The sequence below is a fragment of the Nilaparvata lugens genome, chromosome 9 (assembly GCF_014356525.2).
Source record: "Nilaparvata lugens isolate BPH chromosome 9, ASM1435652v1, whole genome shotgun sequence".
Lineage (NCBI taxonomy): Eukaryota > Metazoa > Arthropoda > Insecta > Hemiptera > Delphacidae > Nilaparvata > Nilaparvata lugens.
In genome coordinates, this window is record NC_052512.1 from 1619136 (window position 1) to 1632537 (window position 13402).

The 13402-nt window shown below is 33.1% G+C and overlaps 1 protein-coding gene across 3 annotated transcripts in view; it reads left to right on the forward strand.

The window, feature by feature from the left end:
• LOC111043334 (transcription initiation factor TFIID subunit 7) overlaps positions 1-13402 on the forward strand; it is a 104781-nt gene that overhangs the window by 83513 nt on the left and 7866 nt on the right. For all 3 annotated transcript variants that reach the window (XM_039435376.1, XM_039435375.1, XM_039435374.1), the window contains exons 6-7: positions 1818-1936; positions 6613-6823. In XM_039435376.1, coding sequence (XP_039291310.1) covers positions 1818-1936; positions 6613-6823 — 330 coding nt within the window. The remainder of the gene's footprint in view (positions 1-1817; positions 1937-6612; positions 6824-13402) is intronic.

The following is a 13402-nucleotide window of genomic DNA, read 5'->3' on the forward strand; positions in this document are numbered from 1 at the left end:
TAGATAAGGTTAGAATTTCACGTGTACAATTTTCATAAAATTTTGTTCCAAAATAAACATGAAAACTATAAATTTTGAATTTAGATTGCATAAACTAATAATAATAAAAATAATACAATTATGAATATTATATACATTAATTCTCTTGACAATAAATACTCTCATGCAAGGAAGCTTCCCTGTACGCATGGAGGAGTTGCTGCAGACCCTAGAAACTCTCTTATAGTAAAAAAATCATTTTGTTTATCGATTTCCTTACATAATGTATCCAGTAATTATAACTAGGAAATGAAAAAAAAGGCATTGAGAAACAAAAATAAAAGTCATACAACAAATAAAGAATAAGATGAAAGCTAACAACAGAGAAAATAGTAATTAAAATAACTTTTAGAATTTGAGAAATGTGATCTCTCACTGAACAACAAAAAACATAGCTTCGACCGCCTCCGGAAGAAGACGAATAGCCACTCTCTGATCAATCTACTGTACAAGGGGTACGATTGGCAAGATCTTACATTGTCAGGCAAATTATTGAAGAATTTTGGACCTAAGAACAAGAAAGATTTTTGGAACATGGTGGATCTTGGTCTTGGCAATTGAGCTCTATTACCATGTCGTGATGAAGATCGAATAGTATCCACAACTGCGCCAGCATTGCCACTCCTATTAAAGAACATCTGCAAAACTCTAAAAACGTACATATATCTAAGTGGCAGAATATTTAAATTTAAAAAGAGAGGAAGGGATTCATGCAATCTTGTTTTCTTCATCATTATTCTTACAAAAGACTTCTGTAATCCAGATAGCGGCTTCACATGAGTATGATAAGTACTACCCCAACAAGTAATAGCATAGTTTAGTCTGGAGTGCACAAATGCAAAATAAATCTGCCTCATGACACTCAATGGACACAGAGATCTCAAAAAATAGAATTTGCGCATGAACATGTATAAATAGTTTTTGAGAGATAGGATGTGCTGCTTAAAACTGAGCTTTTCATCGACCATTAAACCTAAATATCTTACAACATCCGTTTGTGGAAAACTGCTACAAGGACAATCATTAGCCGCCCCTGACAATCAATTGAATGATATTTAATGGGAGTGAGCATTTGAAAACCTTGAGACAGTGAAAAATTAACAATTACAGACTTTTCAATATTCAGACTTAGCCTATTACACGTGAACCACAATGACAGCATTTTAACATCGTAAGTAACATTCTCCATCAGCAATTGAGTTGTTTTTTCACCGTAGGTTAGGGCCGTATCATCCGCAAAAGCTGTAAACTCTCCTTGAATGATGAAGAGTACAGATCATTAATGAAGATAAGAAACAATATTGGCCAAGGACCGAACCTTGTGGTACTCCACTATTAATTTTCCTCAGTGAATTTTTTTGACCATTGAGGAAAACATATTGATGCCTTTCTTCCAGATACGATGCAAACCACTTATGTACCAGTCCTCTTATTCCAACCCTTTCCATCTTCCTGAGGAGAATATCATGATTTAATAGAATCAACAGTTGCCTCTCTCATTGAGTTTGCATTTTAATAATCATAATTTTTGGAATTTCGAGCTTATTTTCAATATCAGGTGAAAATGTTACTGGACATTAATTGTAGAGATTTCCATGCTCAATCTTTTCCACTAGAAATTCAAATTTATTAATTGAAAACAATTAAATAATATAGATTTTAATATCAAAAGAAAGCTCCAAATCTCATCTTGTAGTATTTACTTTGTAAGTACGATTACTGGTATTATTTTTATGTTTCATTGCATCAATTAATTGATTTGTTCCTAAATTTTCTAGCCGAACACGATATTTTCGGAGAAGCAGTGAGTGACTCTGAAGACGAGGACCAAAATATTGTTGTGATGGAAGAGTTATCGAATGAGGACAGCCGTCTATCGGATTCCCAGTCCATGCATGTGAGTCAACTTTATTCATTTCTTCTCTATTACTATAGTTGAATGATGACAACTGGTTCCTAAACTACAAAACACATACAAAGCTATTTTTGTCATAGTCATTCAATTTCAGCTGTTTTACATGCATGAAATTAAGCCGGTAAATAGCTGATTGTAGAACAAATAAACGTATGATTCTCATTACAGCATACTCTACTGTAATGAAACCATTATATTTTCTTTACAGTCGAGTATGTTTCCTAGTTCCAAAATAGGAACAGCAAAACTGGTACAAAATACCGCCTTTTAACGCTCCTGGTGGAAGTTTTGTCAACTACAATCAAGAAATTCGGAATTTGTAAACTAGGTTATGTTTATAGAATGCATGTAGTAAATTCAGCACAGGCAGGTAATGTTTCATATTTCTCAATTTTTCTTCTTTAGATTATTATGACAAAAAATAGTGTACATTACTTGGACGTGAATGTCTTTTGCAGTGCTCAAATGAAATTCTAGTCTCGGGCAAAGCCTCGTCTAGAAGCATCATTCTTGCCCTGCAAAAGGGCCCTTCCCGTCCATGTGACGTAAAATACTATTACAGAATTGTGTGCCAACATTTTAATGCTTTTCAGTATTCGGTGCCACTGCTGAAAATTAAGTAAATGAAAATCTTTGGATTTAGGCACTCTTTCGTTTCCGAAAATACTTTTTCCAATATAATTTATCTTCCATTTGCTTATCATTTAAATTTTCAAAAGAGATATTGCAGTGAAACAATCACATATCATGTAAATCTATTGTCCCAGGATTAAGTAAATTCTTCTCTTGCAAATTTTTCTATTTGGCTGTACAATAATTATTTCAAATATCCAATGGAAGCTATATAAATATAGTTCAGTCACTATAATATTTATTTATTTATTTATTCATTCATTGTACAAAACACTATGATCATAATATAATCATGACACTGGAGGAAAAACTAGGCTGAGCCTGTACTATTTCTCTCCATAAATTTTGATAAAATGTTAATGTTGTCTAAAGGCTGAGGTTATGAAATCACACACTGCTTCGTCACATGATTTTCGGTCCAGGAATAATGATTTGAAAATGTTGAATTTTGAAGGTTGACGTAATCACGGTATATAGAAAAAGAACTGTCTAAACTAAGAACTGTCTAATCTAAATACCGTAGACGTAATACTTTAAATGAATCACAATAAATTAAAAACTTATTTGAAAAAAAATGAATACAAAATCACAAACCTACTCAATATACATTGGTGCTTGCAAAAAAATTCCTTGTGCTAGATACAAGGAGGAGATAACTTGAGAGCAATTTTTTCTGTCCGATTAACGGATTTGGCGGAAATAGCTGAAAACTGGAAAATGAATCGAAAATACGAGGTTTTGGGCCACTCTGTATCTAGTACAAGGAATTTTCCATGAAGAAATTGGTTCTGGACTTCTCTCATGTATACAAATAATATATTTAAAAAATCAGAACACAATATATATTGCAAGCACACCCCCTTTTTTATGTCTATATTGAATGGACTAATAGGGGTTGCCGCTCCTCCGGCAAGAGAGAGTATGGGTTCAATTCCCGGTCTGGGCGCAATTTTTGGACAGTTTCATTCTTTAAATTTCTTCCTGCTATTTACTTCGGTCAATATTTGCAGTAGTAGAAGTCCTTAGTTCTATTTATATAGCTTCCAATGGACATTTGAAATAATTATTAGGCCTATAATAGTAATTATATTCTAGCAAATTGTTAAACTGGAATCTCTAATAAAAAAATCTTCCTTTATTCTAATTAGTTTGTAATATTATTAATCATTTGCCATTTATTGTGAATATCGGGGCACCGAGCTCCGCTCGTTATTTATTTACAAACAGAACACAATTCTTTAAGATGATTGGGGTAGGACTAACAGGCACAGCCCAAAACTGTTCTTCCCCGAATTTTGATTTATACACTGTAAATAGTCCAAAAAGTAGGTTATGTTCCATACACTTGAATTCAGGTCCAATTTTCAGTTCAAACATTTGAAAACAGAAAAGTTCTAATTGGGATTGTTTACAAACCAAATTGAATAACAAAATAACACTCACTAATCACTTAAAACTGCAAAATCCTATTATATTAAGCGATCAATTTCTGTATATATTTGTTTAATCATATGGTTATATGGTTACTCACGATAAATATAACGTATCTAGGTAACTTTACTCATATATATATGGTTATATATTTATGTTCAATGGATCTCGAAAACGTCTCTAACTATTTCCACGAAATTTGGAACATAGTAGGTTTATGATATAAACATTCAAATGCACTAGGTTTCATCCCTTGGAAAATTCGTTGAAGGACATGAAAAAGATAATAATTATTCATCCTTGGAAAAACAGATGACAATTTTGTCGTCTGTCGATAACAGAATTTGCGAGTGCCTATGTGGGAGAGAGACAAAATTATGTTCAGCTGTTGAATCAATCAGATTATCTCACGAGAAATTTTAATCGACTTGATCAAAATAATCTGATTTGTTGACATGACATGGTATATCATTCTAAATTAGAATAGCCTATATCATAATTTTCAAAGTTAATCATTATTGTACAGTATAAGTGATCAGTGAATGTTATTTTGTTATTCAATTTGGTTTGTAAACAATCTAAATTAGAACTTTTCTTTTTTCAAATGTTTGGACTGAAAATTGGACCTGCATTCAAGTGTAAGGAACATAACCCAATTTTGGACTATTTATAGTGTATAAAACAAAATTGGGGGAGGAAACAGTTTTGGGTTGTGGCTGTTAGTCCTTCCCCAATCATTTTAAAGAATTGTGTTCTGTTTATCAATAAAATATCGGGGACCATGCTTTGCTCTGGAGTGTAAAAGCATAGAAAATTTGTAACGAAAGATTGAATTTATAGTTTATATTTATTTATTCATTTTTTCAGTCATACAATTATTTTTACAGTATATGAGGAGGCACAACAGGCTTATGCCCAAAACTGCACCTTTTCTAATTTATACTAAATACAGACCAAATCAAAATCTACGTTAAGCTACTATCACTCATCAAAATAAGAATTCATTCACACTTCAAAAAACAAACACATCATCAATTACAAATAGATTTACTATGATTTCCATTCAGAATAAAATACTATGTTTGCTTCAATGTTTGCTAATATACTATGTACTATTCTACACTAACAGCATATTATAGTTACTATTTTGGACTTTCTGAAGTGAACATGTTTTCTAAAAAAAAAGAGAAATAAACAAAAATAAGTTTTTTTGCTGAATTTTGCTTCTCGTGAGATCAGCTGAATGATCCCACACATGCACTCGTTCACTTACTTCCATTACGGTATCGACAGACGACAAAATTTCCAGCTGCTTTTCCAAGGACGTATTTATCCTTTTAATGTCCTTCAGCGAGTTATCCCAGGGTTGAGACCTAGTGCAATCGAATTTTCATATCATAAACCTACTCTGTTCCAAATTTCGTGAGAATCGTTAGAGCCGTTTTATAAACAGAAATTGCTCGCTTAATATAATATTGCAACATTAAATGATTGAACACTGGTATCATTGTAATAAATGATTGATGACCTGTTTTGTAAAAGTAATTATTTAATCAAACATGTTCAAAAATCTTTAAGGAAGGAATTGAAACAAGTAATGACTCATGTGTACGACTTACCCCTCGAATGAAACAACTAATTGAGCAAACATAGAGAAATCAATCATTTCAATTACCACATTAAAAACCTTTGAAAAAAAGGAGGCGATCCACCAGTTCCCAGACGGGAACACTGTAAAATTGTTGTTGCGTAGCATTTGATGGTAGAGCAAAAGCAGTTGTTTTTTTTAATATTATCAACTAAATGTTTTTTCGGAATTTGAAAGGAAAACATTTTTTTAGGAGTCAGATTTATTTTATTGGAATGAAGAAATTTCTGTGAGAATTAATATGAATTTTCACATATTTTGGTTTTATAAAATTAGTTATGCTGTATCTATTTTAATACAAAACAATTGAGAAAGGTTATGGAATTTAATCAATTTGAAAAATTAAAATAAACGTGTTCTAATGATTTTACAAAACTAATCAGAATTGTGTTGGAATATTTTATTATTGTGTTTTTAATTTGAACAAGTTATATGACAGTTTAAAAAACATGATTCAAGGCATAATTAATTTGGAAATTCTAAAAAATAAAACAATATAAAAAATAAATTGAAATTGGAACGATACCGTTATACAGTTGATGTCCATCCTAAGTTGCCATGGTCTGAATGGAAAACCAGGGGATGTCCAGCTACGGGTCAGCTCGGTCTGTCTCTGGAGGTAGGCGATGGAAAAGTGTGTGAAATTATTCAGAAGAAAAGTGGGAAGCTTTTTCCACTAGCTGGCTGGAGGGGAGACTAGAATGCTAGCCCCACTTCTACCTCTCCTCAGCGTCCTTACTCTGTCAGCCAAAACTGTCTGATCAGCTTTTAGTTTTTATAGTTGAAAAAAATTATTTCTCTTCTTAAAGAAGAAACTGATGTTTGGGGGTTTGTCAAACCTTCTGGTTCATGACAATAGGATAAATTTTTCGAACGTTTGTATTGTTAATTGGAAAAGATGGTTTGAGATTTTGGCGAAAGTGTGATGATATGCATGTGATTGCAGGGAAGACAGCTGGAGCGTGGCGGCGGTGGCAGAGAGCTGATCACCGAATTCAGAAAGGAGATGTTCAACAGCGAGGGCGAGGGGGAGGGAGGGGCAGACATGAAGCAGGAGTCGAATAGTGGCGACTATGACATGTACAAGTCGAGTCCAACCTATGACCACGAAAACGACAACGATAACGACAACGATCAGCCATCCCACCTGTCTATCAGTTAGTGCTAATCAACACATCAACCCCCAGTTGCACATACGTCGGTTAACGTTTAATCACGATTAAATGCTATACTTTAATCGAGATTAGCGCTAACCGATGCATTTTGGTTGTACAAAACAGAAATTTCAAGCGAAAACGCCGATTAAACTAACCGGCGTAAAAAATTTTAATTCTGATTAGTTGGCACCATTTTAACGGCGATTAGCTGAAATGAAGAAAACTTGGTTGCACAAAGGTAAAAATCGGAAAATAACGCCGGTTAAACTAATCGACGTAAAAGATTTTTAACAGACCATTCACGGGGAATTAAATCCAACTAGCGCCGATTAGGTACCTACTGATGATGTAGGTACACATAGCTACTGATAGCTACTGATGTAGCTACTGATAGCTGTCTTACAGTTAGTTTTTGGTAAAACAAAAACTAAAAAATTCAAAGTATGAGCAATGCAAGAATTTCATCTGTTAATAAAATAAAGAAGTGTATTCAGCTGATACTAGCATTCAAAATTATATTCTGATTTTTGAGGTTAGTTTTCGATCTGGTTCGTCTGCAGATAGCACTTTACACTGGCGACAGACAGCACATTTTTTATGGCGCATGCCTAATGAATGATCACCGATTCAATAACATAACCTCAATTTTGTGCCATTTGTTCAGAATAATAGCATCTGTCGGTTAAATTAAAACTAACCGATCTTTGTGGAACCGAAATGAATCCGTAAAACTAACGCTGATTTGTTAATCATCGTTAATGTCTTTGTTTAACAGACGTACGTGCAACTGGCTCTAATTCATTAACATTTGAATAATTGCAATATCTCAGTAATTTCCATCTGTAGACTGGCTGGCCGCTATGGCTTCGTATAAAATGAGCGCTGCTATCCAGAGATTGTCAGTTTGGTGTAAGGGTAAGCATTCCTGACCGGCAATTAGGAGGTACTGGGTTCGATTCCCGGGCTGACAAATACTTTTTGAATAGTAGCGATCATCGAATTTCCATCTAGCTGTTTACCCAAATGCCAATATTTGCAGTAGCAGAAGTAGGGTGAACTACAGCATTTAATTTGGATTCTCGTTTAATAATAATAATAATAATAATAATAATAATAATAATGATAATCATCATCATCACTTCAATTAGCCCTAGACAACAGCGGTTACGCATCACACCAGACCATTATATTTTCTGTTGTTACCTTGGCTGCAGTAAACTTGTAGATCTGGGTTTTTTGTATTCTCTAACTAGTACATCTACTTCCTGCACACGTGATTCAGAATCTGTAAGTCGGTCAGAAGTGGGGGAAAAATGCCTTGGGGTTACGCGTAACCCCTGTTGTCTTTAGTGTATAGTTGATTCATTTGAGCTTCGCTAGAAAATATTGCTTATCTTCGAGTATTATTGATGTAGACAAACCAAATTTCAAACTAATAGTAGAAATATGCTCAAACTCGATGTTAATATTAGTAAAGAGTGTTTAAAGATATCATAAGAGCACATCATTCATCTATATTCACAATTAGATTCTTCAGCAAGCTCAAATTAGAATGCTGAAGAATTAGATTCTTCAACAGATTCTAAACCTGTGTTTGCCTTATTATCTTCATTAATGTAGTATTATTATAATTTTCTATCCAAGTTAAATAATATTTTTGAAGATTCTCCATCATTTCACCCATTTTACTTTAGTTGAATCCATGTTTCCTAGCAATTATTATCAATGCATATAACGCGAACGCACTTCTTTTATTATCTTGGTTTATTAACTTTTTTTGAATTGCGACCTTTCTAAATTGATATTTATAGTTTATCGACACATAATAAATATGTTTTTTTTTCACAGATTGGATACAAATCATCACAATAAAATAGAAAATTATGTGTATTTTTGAGCTACTGCAATAAGTATCGAATTTGGTGGCCCATTCGGTTATTTTGAATTATTCATATTCATCTCGTTGATAAAATTTGATAAATCGCGTAAGAGACATCAAAAGATGATACTTGAAAGGTTGATAATGAAAAAAGTGTAAAAATGGTACAAGTACTAATTTTTAGATATTTTAAGTTGGGGTTATTCGTAACCCCATGTTGTCTTTAAGCGTTGCTTGTTTTGTGTTGTCTGTCTTGGGTTAGTAGCACAAGGCTCGTCATTCATTTCTAACTGATGGACTTGAATTCATTCAAATTATTAATCAAGCAAATCCAAGATTTAAGTCGACAGTACTGCATTTCGATCTCTTTGTTTCGGTTGCACAAAAGCCTGTTAAGGCTGTGCAAACGCTAAAAATTAACTTTCTACTGATTTGTATATTTGTATATCATCAAGCTATCAAAATGAAATAGTTTTTTCAGGAAAACATTTTTTTCCGTGGTCTGAGCGCCTAAAGTTTAAATTTTTGAGACGGAACATTTATAATTCGGTGAGAGATAAATCCATGAGATTCAGAGGATGAATTTTTCATGGCAATTTTGATTAAATAAAACAAACATTCTCTGAGAATATCAATTTACTAAAAATTACCAAGAATAAGTTTTAGTTGAGTTATTTTTGGTAAATTGTATAACTTTCTCAAAAATTGATATTTTCAAAAGATTTTTATTTAATTCAATCAACAATACCGTGAAGAATTTATCATCTAAATCTCATGGATTTAACTCTTACCGAATTTGAAATGTTCTGTCCCAAAAATTTAAACTTTAGGCGCTCATATCTCAAAAAGTTATGATATGAAAAAATGTATTTTCCTACAGTTACCTTTAAAAGTGACCATTCCTGAACTGATTACAGAACGCAAAGAATCACTTTTCCGCTCTAGTGCGCAAAGTATTACTTTGCTTACTCTTTAATACTTTGCGTATTATCTTGCAGCCATCCCAATCAGCTGTTGACATTGTTGGCGTGTATTTTGAATGCGAATTTGTTCTATCTATATTTTTCTGATTTTCATTAAATAATTATACATTTTTAATATTATTAAAATTATTTCATTATTTCAAATAATATTTTTTTTCATTCATAAATTGATTGGTTGAAAAATTATTTAGAAATTAAGATTGACTTGAAATTATTCAAATTTTCAAATTAATAAATTAATTTAATTTTCAATTTGAATAAATTATCGATTATTAATTTTCAATTGGATTATCAAGTTTAAAATAAATTGAAGCTGTTATTAATAACAAAATTATACAGTCAAACATTTGATGGATTTCAGCCATCATTTTACCAATGATCAACCACTTCTCATATTCAATGGTAACTGTAGGAAAAATTTAATGTGAAATACGTGCTCAAAGTTCCTCTGCTGCACTCAAGAAACCATTCCGCCCTCGCCTACGGCTTGTGCGTAAACGTTTCTTTCGGTGCAGGAAACTGTCACTTTGCGCAATAGTTCCAGCCTCCTCTGATTGGTTCTCGTGGATTTCTACATGATTAAAATTTAATAGACTTTTTAGTAACCGAGTACTCACAAATGAATCCTGAACACTTTTCCATCTATTTATCGAAATTCGAAAAGGGAACAGTTCTATGCTGAGCTTGTTTCTCCCGTTCATCATTTTGAAAATTGCTTTTTTAGTAACAACTACTCTATGTATCATAGTATATATAGGGCTGGCCACTAACGGTTAAACATGCATGATAAACAATTAAGCATGCAGGCTATACAGTCGTCTTACATTGTTGTGTCACACAGCGAAACACTTTGAGCAGAATTTGTTGTGGTTAGGTTTTTACTCTTTCTTCGCTGCTCTATTTGAGATTGAATTATTTTCTGTCATTATAATTTGTATTATTTTAGTGGTTTTTTTCTTGTTATTGGTTGTTTAATTTATGTTAAGGTGCGTACAATCTTACGCTCTGCTTCGCAATCGAACGTCACTCGAGCAGATCGATAGATGATCGTAGGTCGAGCAAGAGCGGAACACGAACAGAGCATGTAACAGAGCTCAAGCTTGGCAAGTTCCTAGGGCGAACTAACCAATAGTTGCGCATGCGCGGTTAACGTTTTTGTTGGATCAGTTACGATCTCTTTGTTAGCATATAAAATTATCAAAATTACTAATTAATATTAATAAAAAAAAAACAAAACAAAATAAAATATTATAAAAATATTTCTAATAATAGGTACCAGCATATTAGAATCTAGAAGAAAGAAGCCGAACTCCCAACCAAGCCTTTCACTTTTCAATTCATTGACAGATATAACCTTTTTTGTGATAAAACTTCAACATAGATGCAATAAACATGATATTCATCGTAAATTTATTATATAAACATAATTAATAAACATAATGTATTATTATGCTACTCAGCAATCCCCTGGCCAGAATATTTTATTTATTTTTGTCACCCGATCAGCTGGATTGAACGTTTCACATTTGTGAGGTTAGGTTGTAGCGAAGTCAACAATACGACAAGCGTGCGATCATCCTTCGAACATATTTCAAACCTCTAGCGAACCCTTGCGTAACATGTCGCGTAACGTTCATGATCGGAGCGTGTGCGTAGCGTGTTCGAGGCGCGTATATCTGTACGCACCTTTAGAAGCCTCTCACCGATGATGAACATGTGTATGTGTGTATATGTAAACATTAAATGCATGTTCTATGGTTAGACTGGCTACTAACGGTTGAAAGTGCACGCTCATATACTAAATCAGCAAGAGGCTGATATAAAATAGAAAACCAATAACAAGAAATAAACCATTATGAAATAACAATATATAATGATAGAAGAATAATTCAACCTCAAATAAAGCAGGGAAGAAAAAATAAACAACATAAATTGGAAATTCAAAAACCTAACCTCAAAATATTTGGCTCGAAGCGTTTCGTTGTAATCACAGCTGTAATTACAAAATAATGTAAGTCGACTGTGTAAGTGCATGCTCGTTCAACCGTTAGTGTCCAGCCTTATGTATAAAATTTAATTCATAGACTCGAGCTCAAATAACTGTAAGCTGTTTTTAGACTGGCTACTAACGACAGGACATGCACACACACATGTTCTTCATGACTATTTTGTCATCAGAGAGAGTCTTCAAACAAAAAGCAGCTGTTTGACAGGAGTTTCGAACATAAAATAAACAATGGATAAAAATCAATAAACCAATGGAAAATCACAAGTTATAAGATACAAAAAATTTTCAACCTCAAATAGGGTAGTGAAGAAAAATAAACAACAAAAAATCAAAGATACAAAAACCTAACTTCAAAAACTTTTGTTCGAAGCCTTTCCCTGTGATGTGCATGATAAACAATTAAACATGCATGCTATACAGTCGTCTTACATTGTTGTGTCACACAGCAAAACACTTCGAGCAGAATTTTTGTAGTTAGGTTTTTTTTTATTATTTCTTCGCTGCTCTATTTGAGGTTGAATTATTTTCTGTCATTATAATTTTTATTATTCTAGTGGGTTTTTTTTCTTGTTATTGGTTGTTTAATTTATGTTAAGGTGCGTACAATCTTACGCTCTGCTCCGCAATCGAACGTCACTCGAGCAGATCGATAGATGATCGTAGGTCGAGCAAGAGCGGAACACGAACAGAGCATGTAACAGAGCTCAAGCTTGGCAAGTTCCTAGGGCGAACTAACCAATAGTTGCGCATGCGCTGTTAACGTTTTTGTTGGATCAGTTACGATCTCTTTGTTAGCATATAAAATTATCAAAATTACTAATCAATATTAATAAAAAAACAAAACAAAATTAAATAATATAAAATTATAAAAATATTTCTAATAATAGGTACCAGCATATTAGAATTTAGAAGAAAGAAGCCTAGCTCCCAACCAAGCCTCTCACCTTTCAATTCATTGACAGACATAACCTTTTTTGTAATAAAACTTCAACATAAATGCAATAAACACAATATTCATCGTAAATTTATTATATAAACATAATTTAATATTAGACTACTCAGCAATCCTCTGGTCAGAATATTTTATTCAGTCTTGTCAACCGATCAGCTGGATTGAACGTTTCACATTTGTGAGGTTAGTTTGTAGCGAAGTCAACAATACTACAAGCGTGCGATCATCCTTCGAACATATTTCAAACCTCTAGCGAACCCTTGTGTAACATGTCGCGTAACGTTCATGATCGGAGCGTGTGCGGAGCGTGTTCGAGGCGCGTATATCTGTACGCACCTTTAGAAGCCTCTCATCGATGATGAACATGTGTATGTGTGTATATGTAGACATTACATGCATGTTCTATTGTTAGACTGGCTACTAACGGTTGAAAGTGCACGCTCATATTATATAAATCAGCAAGAGGCTAATATAAAATAGAAAACCAATAACAAGAAATAAACCATTATGAAATAACAATATATAATGATAGAAGAATAATTAACCCTCAAATAGAGCAGGGAAGAAAAAATAAACAACATAAATTGGAAATTCAAAAACCTAACCTCAAAATATTTGGCTCGAAGCGTTTCGTTGTAATCACAGCTGTAATTACAAAATAATGTAAGTCGACTGTGTAAGTGCATGCTCGTTCAACCGTTAGTGGCCAGCCTTATGTATAAAATTTTAATTCATAGACTCGAGCTCAAATAACTGT